At 44.7% G+C, this 15,000-nt stretch overlaps 1 protein-coding gene across 1 annotated transcript in view; it reads right to left on the reverse strand.

Moving 5' to 3' along the window:
* bcam (basal cell adhesion molecule (Lutheran blood group)) overlaps positions 1 to 2,917 on the reverse strand; it is a gene marked incomplete at both ends in the record, with an annotated part of 36,483 nt that extends 33,566 nt beyond the window's left edge. Inside the window, one exon of the mRNA XM_080540503.1 lies at positions 2,854 to 2,917. Within this exon, the coding sequence (XP_080396629.1) occupies positions 2,854 to 2,917 (64 nt within the window). The remainder of the gene's footprint in view (positions 1 to 2,853) is intronic.
* Between the last annotated feature and the right edge of the window lie 12,083 nt (positions 2,918 to 15,000).

Genomic DNA, 15,000 nt, shown 5'->3' on the forward strand with positions numbered 1-15,000 from the left:
ATAGACATTTTCGTATAAATTGGGCTTCAGTTAGTAAAAGCACACGACAAATGGGCTACATTACATGACCTGATCATTGCTGTAAACTATCCACTAGGCTTTCCTCTGAGGCTAGCTTGTGGTAGCGTACATTACGTTGCGTAACAAATACGTAGGAAAGACTAACTTTACCAGTCGGACAATCGAAAAACATTTTCAAGAACAACGCATTTTTTGCTCCCAAATGATGGAACGACTGAAATGAAGTTGTCAGAGTGAGTTCCACTGTTCACGCCTTTAAACCATGTTGGGAGATGCCCTGGCATCCCAAGCCTTTGAGAAATGAGCCATTTTCAACCTGCAGGGTTCAACGGGTCACAGGTCACTGGCGCCGTGGAAACAGGCATGTAAAACACCCTGCGATGGTATGGTTGTCATGCATGCGCCGCATATCTGTGTCACATACAAACACGCACACGCACACGCACACACACATACACACACACACACACACACACACACACACACACACACCTACTCTTGGTAACTGGGTGTGATACTCCTGTGTGTGGTGTTGTGTGTCCGGTGGTCCTGTTTAGAGCACCACGGCATAATTGGGAGTTGTGAGCGCGTGACGGATGATCGTAGGAATGTGGGTCTGTGTGACAGTATCCCATCGAGACAGAAACGACACAGAAACCTGCTATTATTAGACAAACTATGGCCAGAGAGGGAGGAGAGAGAGAGAGAGAGAGAGAGAGAGAGAGAGAGAGAGAGAGAGAGAGAGAGAGAAAGAGAGTGAGAGAGAAGAAAGATAGATGGGAGAGTAAAGGGGTATTGAAGGGAGTTGTATATGGGGAAGTAAAGGGAGCAGTCTAGTCTACCCATCTTTTTCAGGGAAAGAGTGAGGAGTGAACCGCATTAGAGTTAAGAGTGGGCTTTTCCATTCAGCCACTACAGGGGTGTCCTGATTACTGTGCAACAATAGTGGGTTTAAACTGTCAGGGGGACTGGGGACTGGGGGTGGGGGAGCCAAGCACCAGAGTGCACCTTTTAAATCAGTACACCACAGATGTATGTATGTATGTATGTATGTAGGCCTATTTTATGTAAATGTGAAGTACCGCCCGTGCCTTCAATTACAGGGCGCTTTCAGTAGGCAGCTGTTAAAAGCCGAGGCTCCATGAAAGCGTTGGATAATGTAGCAGAGACAGAGAGTCTGTAGAACAGGTGAAGTCTGGAGGAGGGGGGAGGAGGGGGAGAAGAAAGAGAGGGGGGAGAAGAAAGAGAGAAAAGAAGAACAGAGACCAAGAGGGTATAGTGTAAGAAGAGATCTGAGGATGTGGAGGCAAGGAAGGGGTTAAGGGAAAGAGGGAGTGGTGCAAAGGAGAGGAGGGGTGGATGGATGGAACTGGAGAGAGGGAGGGAGGGATGGAACTGAGAGAGAGCGAGGGGGGACTGGGGGGACGGGTGGGTGCAGGTAAACTCATGAGGCAGCAATCCAGATTGAGGAGGTGAAGGAGGGAGTTTTTGATGGTATAAGAAAAGAAAATAATGTGGGAGATTGTTGAAGAATGAGAAAGACAGATATCAATATGATGAGAAGGGGAATGGTGAGGAGAGGAGAAGAGAAGAGAGAGAGAGAGAGAGAGAGAGAGAGAGAGAGAGAGAGAGAGAGAGAGAGAGAGAGAGAGAGAGAGAGAGAGAGCTTGCCAAACTGCACAAGACCATATCATGTACAGCAGACAGCAGTTCAGTAGAGTGGAACATGAATGCAGGCAGGACGTTTTCATATTATAGGCCTGATGTAATGTATATATGTAGCCACGATTTACATTACAGAAATAATAAAACACGAGGCTGTTTGAAACAGGGACAGTATTATAATCTAAACAATGGATTTTATAATTTAATAAGAGGTAAAAAAAATAAATATATATATATATATATTATAATAATAATACATTTTCATACGCATGCTAAATAATTGCCATATCAAATGCGATAAAAATAAAAAATAAATAGGAAAAGCACAGTAGCCTATAGGCGAGGCGCTCATAGATCATAGATCAAAGACTGAGTGACCGTCCCAGACCCAGAGGGGGGAGTGGCCGTGCTCACAAGCGCACTCAAGTGCGGAGACATGAGACATGGACATGGGGCTCCCGCACCACTACAAAGGGACAAGTGCGGGGCTTCGTTTAAACCCTTGAAACATCCCACGAATGTATGAGTCTGGTCTTCCAAGACAAGTCTCTCCGTTCAAAAAAAAAGCGCCGCGCATTGCTCGCAACAAACCAACAGCAACAACTGCAAGCAATAGACTCTTTGTGGGGTTCTATTACTGACAAATAGGCTGGAATATGTTGGCAGATAGAAAGATTCCAACATGCCCAGATTCCTAAAACAAAGTGTTGGTTTCCACCTGTTATTTCTGCGTGGCCGCTGTGTGCGCAACATTAGAACAGGTTGTTTGAAATAATGCGGGATGCCACTCGGAACGAAATGTGTAAATAAGTGAACAAAATAATCATATATTCTTGAGACAAATGAAAGCCCTAATCCAACTTTGTAAGAATACTTCTTCCATAGGGAATGAATGCTACCGCTCGTACAGCATGTATGTCATGCACTTAAACACATGTAACATGATATTTATAAGATATGTAACATGATATTTTGCAGTTACTGTAAATCCTTCCAGAACTCGGTGACCGCGCAGAAACAACGGTCCACAGGCAAGAGAGAGAGATTCATAGCCTGCAGCTAAGTCACAATCGGGCACCGGGGTTGTAAGGCTTAACTTAACAATATGAACTTTCTTTCCCCCTCATACAAACTAAAGACGCATGAAATCAAATCAGAGCCTCTTACCTTGCAACGACCACAGCAGCAAGGTGCACAAGAGCGAGGTGCGTCCAAACGTTATCCCGTCCATGGCTCCTTTCTTTGCAAACTTTCAACAAATGTATTTGCCTGATGTTCCTGGATGTTCCTGCGCTCTTGTTCCTCTGTTAGTGGCAGCGGCAGCAAGTGTTCTTTCAGTCGTTCAGAGCTGTGTGTCTCCCTCTCCCTTTTCTCTCCCTTTCTCTCTCTCTCTCTCTCTCTCTCTCTCTCTCTCTCTCTCTCTCTCTCTCTCTCTCTCTCTCTCTCTCTCTCTCTCTCTCTCTCTCTCTCTCTCTCTCTCTCTCTCTCTCTCTCTCTCTCTCTCTCTCTCTCTCTCTCTCTCTCTCTCTCTCCTCTCTCTCTCTCTCTCTCTCTCTCTCTCTCTCTCTCTCTCTCTCTCTCACACAACCACGAGCGCTACTCTGTCTCACAGCGAGAAATCTGATGCTGGTGGCAGTCTCTCTTGGTTGATATATTTGCACAAAAGGTGACCCCCGCCCCCCCCTCCCGCTCCACCTCAGCTATGGTGAAAAGGCTTGCTTGACTAATCTTACAGCGCTGGCGGGATATTTTAAAAAGAAAAAAAATGTTTTTCAAATGTAATACTAAATAAAATAAATAAATAAATAATAATAAATAAAAATAAATAAATGCTGCAAGCACTAATACCGTCCGTGACACCTAAGCTGGTACTGCTTTGTATATGTACAACATACTGTCTATAACCACCTAATAATGCATTACTAATTCATGATAATATCTTTAAGATCACACCATTATAAACATAAACATCCAGACCTTTATGTTGGTAATGATGCCTATGGGAATAGCTTATTACCTCACTGGGGACTAGACTAATCTGTAACCCTGTTAACAGACAATAACAACATACTAGTCATGCCATTCATTCTTAGACATGTAATCCTTTTATATATTTCTCCTTAGGCATTTCCTTATTGCCCCCTATATGCAATCAGCTGAGAATGCTAAGGGGCTTAGAACTATATAATTCCAGTTTGAATGCATCGAGTGGGTATCCTGTGAACTGGGGAGTTGGTTTAGGTCAAATCCTATAAGCTTAGGTGTTCAGGCAGTAAAAACACTCATTCAGACAACGATGAGAAGGTCATCTCTATGTATGTGTAGCAGAAGTGGTTGGGGACCACTCTCCCATAGCCTTGCCCGAGACCTAAACACTAACTTACGTTTGGCTCACTATGGATCGTTATGCTAAAATCTAGGTTTTAGCTTAGCGGGTTACGGTGGGTATTGTACAAGTATAGGAGACCCAGGTTCAAATCCCGTCAAGTCAGATTGCACATAAACTAACTGAACCATTGAGACTGTGTAACTGTAGAGTAGCAGCACTTAAATAACCAGCAGTCCTCCTCGCGCTGCTACTGGTAATAATAGTCCCTTCTTCGAGCAGTTGGCTTTTAGCACACATTCCAGGGATAGTTGGTCCAAAACAGCTGTTTGATATTTTTTTGGGTCCCAGTTGGTCGAGGATAGAGGATAGAGGATAGAGGATAGAGGATAGAGGATAGAGGATAGAGGATAGAGGATAGAGGATAGAGGATAGAGGATAGAGGATAGAGGATAGAGGATAGAGGATAGAGGATAGAGGATAGAGGATAGAAGATAGAGGATAGAGGATAGAGGATAGAGGATAGAGGATAGAGGATAGAGGATAGAGGATAGAGGATAGAGGATAGAGGATAGAGGATAGAGGATAGAGGATAGGGGGAATCTCTCAGCCCCGCTGCAACACAGCACACGCACATCACTCACACACACACACACACTACACACATCACTCACACCAGCAGGGAGGGGTATGCAATATGTGGTGACCGTGTGACCCACACTCTCTCACACACACACACACACACACACACACACACACACACACTCACACTCACACTCAGTCACACACACACACACTCACACACACAGACACACACACACACACACACACACACACACACACACACACACACACACACACACACTACTGAGGGCTTCTTCTGTAAGAGACACTGGCAGAGGTTTATACTTAGAACCTGATGGGTGAGGAGGCAGCTTTTTATTACTGTAGCAACACAAACACACACAGACACACACACACACACACACACACACACAGACACACACACACGGACGGATCCACTTACAGTAGCAACATTGCATTATCAATCCAAGATGCTCACAAACAAACACACACAACCCAATGAGGACCACCTAGATGAGGCAGGTCAACCTGTCATGGTGTCCATGTATCAACATCAGAACAGACACAGGACAGGACAGGACAGGGATACTGACAGCATTGAACTGCACATCTCTGCAACGGGAACAATAGTCCTTTATCTGGTTATGACACCACACATACACACACACAGTCACACAGTCACACGCACTCATACACACACACACACACACATGCACAAACATACATGCACACACACACACTCACACATACACACACATACACACACACACACACGCACACGCACACGCACACACACACACACACACACACACGCACACACACACACACTCCTACACACACACACACACTCATACACACACACACACACACACACACACTCTTCTACTCTTCTATTCTCGGCTGTGACGCCAGAGGAAAGAAACTTCCCAACATTTGCCAGCAGTAATATCAATAGCACCACTCATCCCGTCATATCGACCGCTCCGACGTTAGGAAGGCATGCTGCATGCTGGGAGGAATGAGAACGGAAGGGACACAGAAAGGCCAGTGTGTATCCCTCTGAGATACGTTCTTAGCTTTAGTCTAGCGGGTGATGATGTCAGACCTTCAGGAGAGCCATCACGGTTAACAACCCCAGTGATTTACTGTGTCGTCATTACCTAATGCACTCACAGGAGAGAAGAGGAGGAGAAGAGAGGAGGGGAGAGAGAGAGAGAGATCATTCCGGTCCACGCAGCCCTCTCCATGACCTCTTACTCCAAACCACCACTTTGCTGAGGTCAGCCAGGGTGACTGATGTCTGTATTTCACCCCCGACTGGAAGCTTTTTAGCGCTACAGTAGCTGACACCGTAGGCGCGCAGGTTAAGCTACAGTATATGGCCCCTCATTCTTTTAATGTAGGTAGCTTTAGCTAGGTTATTCCCATGGGGGGATACCTCGATAGTAGGACACCAAAGAGAATATTAGACGGATCAGGGTTAGGCAGGGGGGGGGGGTGAAGAGAGGCATAGGAGGGGATACTACAAAGGAAAAGAAAGGGATGAAATGAAAGAGTAATGAAGGGAACTGATTAGAAGTGGGGGGTTTCTTTTTAGTTCCAGAGAGTCAGGGGATGGTTAACATATCGCCTCAGGGAAAGACAGGGAATATATAGGCTAAGAGAGGGGAAAAAAAAGAGGAAGAGGAAGAATTGTGATCTCTTAGAAGTTTCGCGCCTTCCTCTAGGAGTGTGGAGTTATGGGATAGATGGGATGGCTCACTAAAACCCCGTTATATCCCTGTCATCACCTTTCATCTGTTTCTCTGAGTCATCTCTCTCTCGCTCTCTCTCTCACTCTTTCTCTCTCTCTCTATCTTCCTCTTTCTCTCTCTCTCTCTCTCCTTGGCACACCGTCTCTCTCTCCGCTGTTTTCCAGGCAGTCATAATGATTCACTCACATAAGCAGGATTTTTTACTGTAAATGTGTACTCAGAACCGAAGCAATAGATGTGATTTGAAGGCTCAAATATTTCCTATATGAACTTCTGCCAACTCTCTTGGCGTCGGATGGATGTACACTGCGGACGTACTGCAGCTACATCAAAACAATGGCCTCAATGACCAAACTTCTGACACATTTCAGCACCCTTTATTTGGACAGCCCAGTATTAAGCAGGTACCTACCTGTACGAACAATGTGCTGGACAATAGCATTATTATCTGATCATTGTATCATTACCTGGCATAGCACCAGAATATTTGAAAGACCTTTTGCTAGCATATCAGCCCAATAGAGCTCTCGGGTCTTCTGACGCTGGTTTTCTCTGTGTACAACATGTACAAAAGAAGAGATTTGGTGAGGCTGCATTCTCATTTTATGCACCCAGGTTGTGGAATGCACTGCCAGTTTACATTAGGGATGCAACCTCAGCAAATATGTTCAAGTCAAGACTAAAACCCCATCTTTTTAATATTGCCTTTAAATTACTAAATAATTAAATGATGATTATATAATGATTAAAGCACTTTGAACTGCAACGTTTGCAGGAAAAGCGCTATACAAATAAAGTTATTATTACTATTATATTATTGTGTATCAATTACGCTCACTGTTTCTTTTAGATTCATTAACTCAAGCACCACTTTGTGCTATTTAGTAGTTGTAGTTCCCAACGGCGCTGAATATTATGGTACAATAAAGTACTACAAAGTAACCCTTGGTTACCACATAGTTCTTAGTAAATACTGGGTAAATATACCAGCTGAAACGGCTGTGAAATAAAGAGTGAACCAATGTCCTCTCTTACCCCTAACTAATAACGATGAGGCTGAAGAAGAAGATATACTTTTATTCCTCTATCTACTAAATGTGTGTTGCAGTTGTACACACAGTTAGTAGTACTGGAGTGGCCATTATATTTATTATGCTGTAGGTGTTGATACTGTGTAGCCTGCTGGTTCTGTGTAGCCTGCTCTGCTCTTTGTGTCCATGGGTCTGTCACACTTTCAGTTCCTCTTTGTGTGTCTGTCTGACTCTGAGGACACGGCCCGGATGCCAGGCATCATGAAACCCACTCCGACAGTAGCCTTCTGGAGCTGTGTGTGTGTGTGTGCGTGTGTGTGCGTGTGTGTGTGTGTGTGTGTGTGTATGTGTGTGTGTATGTGTGTGTGTGTGCGTGTGTGTGTGTGTGTGTGTATGTGTGTGTGTGTATGTGTGTGTGTGCGTGTGTGTGTGTGTGTGTGTGTGTGTGTATGTGTGTGTGTGTATGTGTATGTGTGTGTGTGCGTGTGTGTGTGTGTGTGTGTGCGTGTGTGTGTGTGTGTGTGCATGTGTGTGTGTGTGCGTGTGTGTGTGTAGGAGGGGAATCTGACATTTACCCAGAACAGCGTGGAGCTGTTGCCCAACAGGATACACTACAGGACAATAGGGGCGGTCAGGCTGGTGGTCAGGCTGGTCACCCTGTCACGCAGCAGCACAGAGCAGACGGAGGTGTCATAGGGGTCACGTGGGGTCAAGTCGTGGTCACATGGTTTCAGAGCAGCCGGATCTTATCAATTATTCAGTTACGATATCATACGTAAAGTCAAAGTAATGTCTGAGAAGACGTCAGTAAAGATGTGTATTAATCAGGCGACATCAACCATCAGGAAAGATACAAAAGGAAGAATCCCAAGGTCATTTTGGAGTGGGGCGGGCAGTGCATCGCTCGTATCTTTCTTGTATAAATGTGTTTATTGGACAGAGACAGTCAGGAAGTATGGAGAAGTGGTTTTATCAGCAGGGCGTGTGCCGGATTCAAACCCGTGCCAAAATGGGCATAATGTGTGCATTGTAAAGGCATGGTGCTAGACCACTGGACCACCCAAGGTCACACAAAAGGGCTTTTAGTAGCTAATTCTTGTTGCTAATGCTAATGTTTGCTAATTTCTCCCACTGACAAGTTTACCCCTACCTTTAACACGTGAAGTTAATGTCAAATGCAGCTAACCCACCGGGCGAGTCGTTGCTAATGCTAGTGCTTAGTGAAAACTTGAACATTAACATCTTAGGTCTTCATAATTTCAGTCGCACGTCAACCAAAACCTGGTTTTCTAAGACCACGTTACCAGAAGAGATTTGATTTGATTAGATTTTTATTTATTTGTTCAAGGGGGGACACAGTACATTAATGAACACTTAAATGGAATGCGCACATATCATCAGTGTAAATGTACCCAATTATAGCCATAGGCTAATTTCCGTTGGTGGTCCCCCTGCCAGAAGTAACAGGGCTACATTTCCTAATGGAAGAAATCAGGTTATGGGGTAAAAAATAAACACATCATATAAATACAGTCATGATTAAAATAAACACAAAAATACAGTAGCTAAAATAAACACATCATATAGATACAGTCATGATTAAAACACAAAAATACAGTAGCTAAAATAAAATCTGATGGCATCTAACCTAAGGCATCTAGCCTAACATGCATCACAGTGGGTCATATGACGACACAACAAGCTCTAACCTGATTTAGCCTAATCTAACGGATCCCTAGTCTAGCAGGGTTAGAGGTGTGTGATCCCTAGTCTAGTGTAAGGCGATCAACTTCTCCAGAATTGATTTAATTGAGTCGTCACTTACAAGCGAGTTCGTTTAATCTCAACGAGACGTCCTTGATATAACTTCTAAGATAAAATGATCCAATCAAGCAATAGCATCAGCAAACAATAGCATTTCATTCCATGGAAAGGGGTCTTATCTAGCTTCACCTCCGCAGGCCAGTATCAGCTGGTTAACTGCAGAAGCTTCACCGGACAAGAGCCCCGTTTCGCCTTGGAGCATAGTCTATATACATTTTCCTTAACATTTAGGGATGGTCTGTCCCTCTGGTAGGTTTTATGGTAAGCGTCTGTTTTATATCGGTATGTGGCTTTCGACTTCTTTCGGTGTCCGTGCGAGTGTGTTACCTTCTTCTGACCCCCCGGTCGTTTGTCATGGTGAGAGTGTTCGGACACTCTGTCGGCAACGGTATTCTGAGCAGCCTAGCCTTGCGCGACGTTAGACACACACACATTCTAATGTTTTTTAAGGAACCAGTAAGCATATGCACACAGTTATGTTTTTAGGATGCACAGATATTTTGATAGTTATTTTGGGTGTATTCTACGTGCGTTCTAAAGCACTAATTGGCCAGTTATTTAATCTTCAAACACATTCCCTCCTGACCAGGTCTGTAGGTCCTATGTCCTTATCAGGATTGCTTGTGTAAACATCACTGTTGCCAGGCCCACAGACTCCCATGACTTGGGATTCGATTAACAAGTTAAAATACAGTATAGAAGAATAGACTTATCATTAATCATTAGTTATGATAGTATAAAATCAGCATAGGAAAATAGAATATCATAACAGCAGGTACAAAATGGTTGTTAGTACATAGGTAAAAATAAGCAATCTACAGCACTTTCTCCCAGTCAGGAGCCCCTTCCCCCCATGTCGCTCAAAAGCAGAACCTCTCTTTTATGGTTCTGTGAGACTTCAACTGACCTCAGTCACATATTATTTAAATGAACACACAGTACTTGATTTATCACTTCTAGTTATTTTAATACAAATCCCTAACACTAGCAGGGTTAAGCCCCTTTTCCATTACAGGGCCAGGCCGGGCCAGCCCGGGCTGGCCTGCTTCTTTGGCGCTTTTCCATATGTCGGCCCGGGTCGGGTCAGGTCGGGTCGGGTCGCTTCTTTAAGAGGTGTGTGCAGGTCTGGTTTTGCTCCAGCCATCGTCTCAGCTGGGTTTTGAAGGAGCGATATGTGGGACATTCTCTAACCAGATCTGGGAAACCAGTGGTGTCATACCATGAGTTTAGAATGATAAGGTTCTATCTCCGTTTAGAATGATAAGGTTCTATCTCCGTTTAGAATGATAAGGTTCTATCTCCGTTTAGAATGAGAAGGTTCTATCTCCGTTTAGAATGATAAGGTTCTATCTCCGTTTAGAATGATAAGGTTCTATCTCCGTTTAGAATGATAAAGTTCTATCTCCGTTTAGAATGATAAGGTTCTGTCTCCGTTTAGAATGATAAGGTTCTATCTCCGTTTAGAATGATAAGGTTCTATCTCCGTTTAGAATGATAAGGTTCTATCTCCGTTTAGAATGATAAGGTTCTATCTCCGTTTAGAATGATAAGGTTCTATCTCCGTTTAGAATGATAAGGTTCTATCTCCGTTCAGGGCAGTTCAGAGATATTGAGCGTCAAAGTTTTTACATTCCATTATGTTTTGTGAGATGGAACCTTTGTATTTTATGAATTACTAACTCAAAAATGTCAACATTTTAAAAATAACACCACACAGGCATTAATAAACACCTAATGGATCAGATTATGTACAAAACTCAATTTTGACAAAAATGGAGATAGAACCTTATAATTCTAACGTCACGATACTGTAGATGCGGCCTCTCAGTGTCTGTGGGGTGAATAAGGGATGGGGCCGTAATCTTTAGTTCAGTTTCACACCATGATTAATCTGATTAGGAGATTAGGATTTTTCAGAGGAAATTTGAGATAATCTCCATTTAATTCAGCATGTACACCCAACAATGGGACACTGCTTTTGATGTGCTTTCAGAATGGTAATCTGATATTACATTGGGATTGTCCAGGTAAATCGATCTACTACGCCAACAACATATTTCAGGGTGAGAAATATAAATGACATGAGAAGTTTAACAGGGTAAAGTTCGAGCAAAACCCACGCTGTATTTCCTTTCTACCCATACTCTTTTTGTCGAAATCGTTCTGCCTTCTAACCAGAACATTTAAAAAAAGAAACTGACTCGAGTCCAGACATCTTAATGCCTCTATAAAACATGTAAATGTATATCTTTTGAGTGGAAAATTAATTCAAATATTCTCGCCTCTAAGCCTCAACCGCCGTGTTTGACTTTCTGCTGCCTACACGGTTTCTAAAACGCCCTTGGGAGGTGTTTGGACCCTTATCATGTCTTTCCAAACCCAGCGTTCGCTTCCCTCCTCTCCCTCCAGGCTCAACACATGAAACACATCAATAATTAAAAAAAATAAAAAATAAACAACATTCAACTATTAATGAATCGCAGTGATTGGATACACTGTTGTCCCTCTAAGGGAGATTAGAAAAACAAGCTGGAATGGTGTGTGTGTGTGACTGATTAGTACATAATACATCCCTATTTCTAGAATAGTTAATATTAAATGTTAATATTTACTGATCTGGCCTAAGGCAAATACAATTCACATGCCACTGATCAGTTAGCCAAATCATGCCCAATGACAGGTTAATAGCACAGCTAGTTTGTACAGTATATCTTGAAGATAACAAGAATATGTGAGGTTAGAATTATAAGGTTCTATCTCCATTTTTGTCAAAATTGAGTTGTTTACATAATCTGATCCATTAGGTGTTTATTAATGCCTGTGTGGTGTTATTTTTAAAATGAATAAACATTTTTGAGTTAGTAATTCATAAAATACAAAGGTTCCCTCTCACAAAACATAATGGAATGTAAAAACTTTGACGCCCAATTTCTCTGAACTGCCCTAAACGGAGATAGAACCTTATCATTCTAAACGGAGATAGAACCTTATAATTCTAAGCTCACGAAATGACAGGTTAATAGTACAGCTAGTTTGTACAGTACATCTTGAAGATAACAAGAATAATGTTTATGCAGATGATGCAAACCAGACCCACAGCCCACATTCATAGAATTCCCTGGAGTTACTCTGTCCCTGCTCTACCAGTGTTACATTAGCAGGTGCTGTGCTGGCTGGTGGTCTACGATGGTATCTATCTACTTAGTGCTTAAGTTAACGTTCAACACAGTCAATCAAAGTGACAGTCTAAATCTATACATCCAATGACGGCCCTTCCATCTTTAGCTGTCTTCCTTCTTCCTAGTGTCCAATCTGTCTAATGTTTGTCCACCTGTGTGTGTGTGTGTGTGTGTGTGTGTGTGTGTGTGTGTGTGTGGACTGGGGCCCATCTGTGTGTGTCTAGTTGAGCCTGCCCCCCCAATCATATGTCTATTGATGTGACCCCCCATGAGAGGGGGGGGGCCTCCCCTGAGATGGACAGCCCCAGACACACAGGCCCAGGCCCCAGACACACACACACACACACACACACACACACACTCCGTCTTCTCCTGCCTATCGATCTTCTGACCAATAGACGGCAGAAGTGCTCCCCTTCCTTCACTCCATCCCTCCTTCTCTTCCTGTCCTGTCCCTCACTCCATCCCTCCTTCTCTACCTTCCCAGACAATCCCTTCTGTTTCTCTCTCTCTCTCATCTCTCTGTCCCACCCTCCACCCTCCCTTATCTCTCCTCCCCTGTCCATCACTGTCCCCCTCCCTCCCTCTCACCCCCCCCCCCCCCCCCCACCCCCACCCTTCTCACTCTCTCGTACTCCCTCTCTCTCCCTATTATTCATAATGGGGGGTCATTATGGTATTACAGACACAATGACTCTGCATTGAGGGGAGAGGCACCGTGACACACGCTCGCTCACGCACAATGACTGAGCGTTGGCATCGATACCAGCTCTCTCTGACCCCACAGGGGAGGAGGCCCGGGGAAGGAGACTAGGGGTGGGCGAGAAAAGAACGAAATGGGGGTGGGGAGGGGGTGTGAAGGTGGTAGAGAGAGTAGGGGGGAAGGGAGGGGTGGCTGTAAGTGAAAGCCCAGCGCTAAGCATTGTGGGGTGGTTGGTTAGAAGTCTCAGAGAGCCCTGATGGGGTAATTGAGGGGCCGCAGGGCCGGCGTGATTTAATGCAGAGCCAAGGTCCGCTGCCAAGGGAGAACCGAGGCGGGTAACGTAGTGGCCGTTTATCACGGCTCGCTGTGACAGACCGGGGGCGCCAGCTACGTGGGGAGGGGGGGGGGGGGGGGGGGGGGGAGGGGGGGAGGGAGGGAGAGAGAGAGGAGAGGAGAGAGAGAGAGAGAGAGAGAGGGAGGGGGAGAGAGGAGAGGAGGGAGGGGGGGAGGGAGGGAGAGAGAAAGCTTTTAATCACTTGTTAGCTGATTCGCTCACTTCCTTTAGAGAGAAATAGCTCCACTGTATACTCCAACATAGAGTAGACTAGAATGTATATTGTAAAAAATATATATATCTGTCCTGATTTAAAAGTAAGAAGGTTTAGGGTTAGCTAAGGTTAAGTCACTTCTGTGTCGGAGCGTCCAAATCATTGCATGATATTATAATCAATTGACAGCAGATGGTGTGACTAGATATGGGCTTTGCCTGAAATCGGAGTGCCTGTGTGTGTGTGTGTGTGTGTGTGTGTGTGTGTGTGTACTAGCCTGTGGGTGGTATGTGGGTGTCCATTAGCTACAGAAAGCAGATTCACAGGACAATATGACCCTCTGTGTCTTGACGGTCCCCTCAAACCGCCCCCTCCCCCTTCACCCCCCTTCACCACCCATAACCACTCGTGACTCACCCCTTCCTCTTCCTCCACCATCCTGATGCCAGCGCTCTGATGTCATCAACAGTGGCCTGCCTGTTATGTCATCCCCCCCCTCAACACTGGGCATGACAGGATGAAACCACGCTCAGTGATGACCCTCTGGTGATTTATCATCGCTGTCAGGATCTCTGATGACAAAGCAATGGACTGAAATGACCTAACAGAATCAGACCTCATCATCAGAGTGGTGCCATAGTGTGTGTGTGTGGCATGGCGGGAACCATATGATGAAACCAAATCCTTTGTCATTGATTTCAATGCTTCGGTTTGTAGGAGGGCAAAAAAATGAATCACATGGGTTGTAGTGTTCCAGGTCGACCTACGTTTAACAGTAGCACTGCACAGTGTACCGGATCTTAGAAGGTTCTGGAGTGTTCAAGTGCTCTGGAACACCATCCTGATGATACAGCAAAAACTGCTACACTGTACAGCTACACTTTCATGTCGGCGAACTGGAACATCCCCATTGATTTGGTTGTAGAGGGGACATCACCTTTGTAGTGATTTCCGAGCACTCAGTCGTTTTGACTTCCCGACATAATCCATCTTTCCATCTGTCTTTCACTCTACCCCTCCTGTCATTCATCCTTCTCTTTCTCCTCCCCCTTCTCTTTCTCCTCTCCCCTTCTCTTTCTACTCTTCCTCTCTGGTGCCCCTCCCTCTGTCTGCCTGCCTCTGCGTTCTAAGAGAGTCAACTCCTTCTTTTCACTCATCTGCATGCAAAGCAGCTCGCTTCCAGCTGTGAACGAGGGATTGAAATGGAAATGGAGGAGAGAAAGAACAGATTACACTCCCTTAAAAAAAGAGGAAAAAAACGTACACGCTTGCCTCTTGGCTGGCCCACCAGCTGAGTAGAGAGAAACAGAGTTAGAGAAAGTGTGTAGGGGGGGGGGGCATGTATGGAGAGAAGGAGAGGGGGG

The sequence above is a fragment of the Nansenia antarctica genome (genome assembly GCF_963989245.1).
Source record: "Nansenia antarctica genome assembly, chromosome: 10".
Classification (NCBI taxonomy): domain Eukaryota; kingdom Metazoa; phylum Chordata; class Actinopteri; order Argentiniformes; family Microstomatidae; genus Nansenia; species Nansenia antarctica.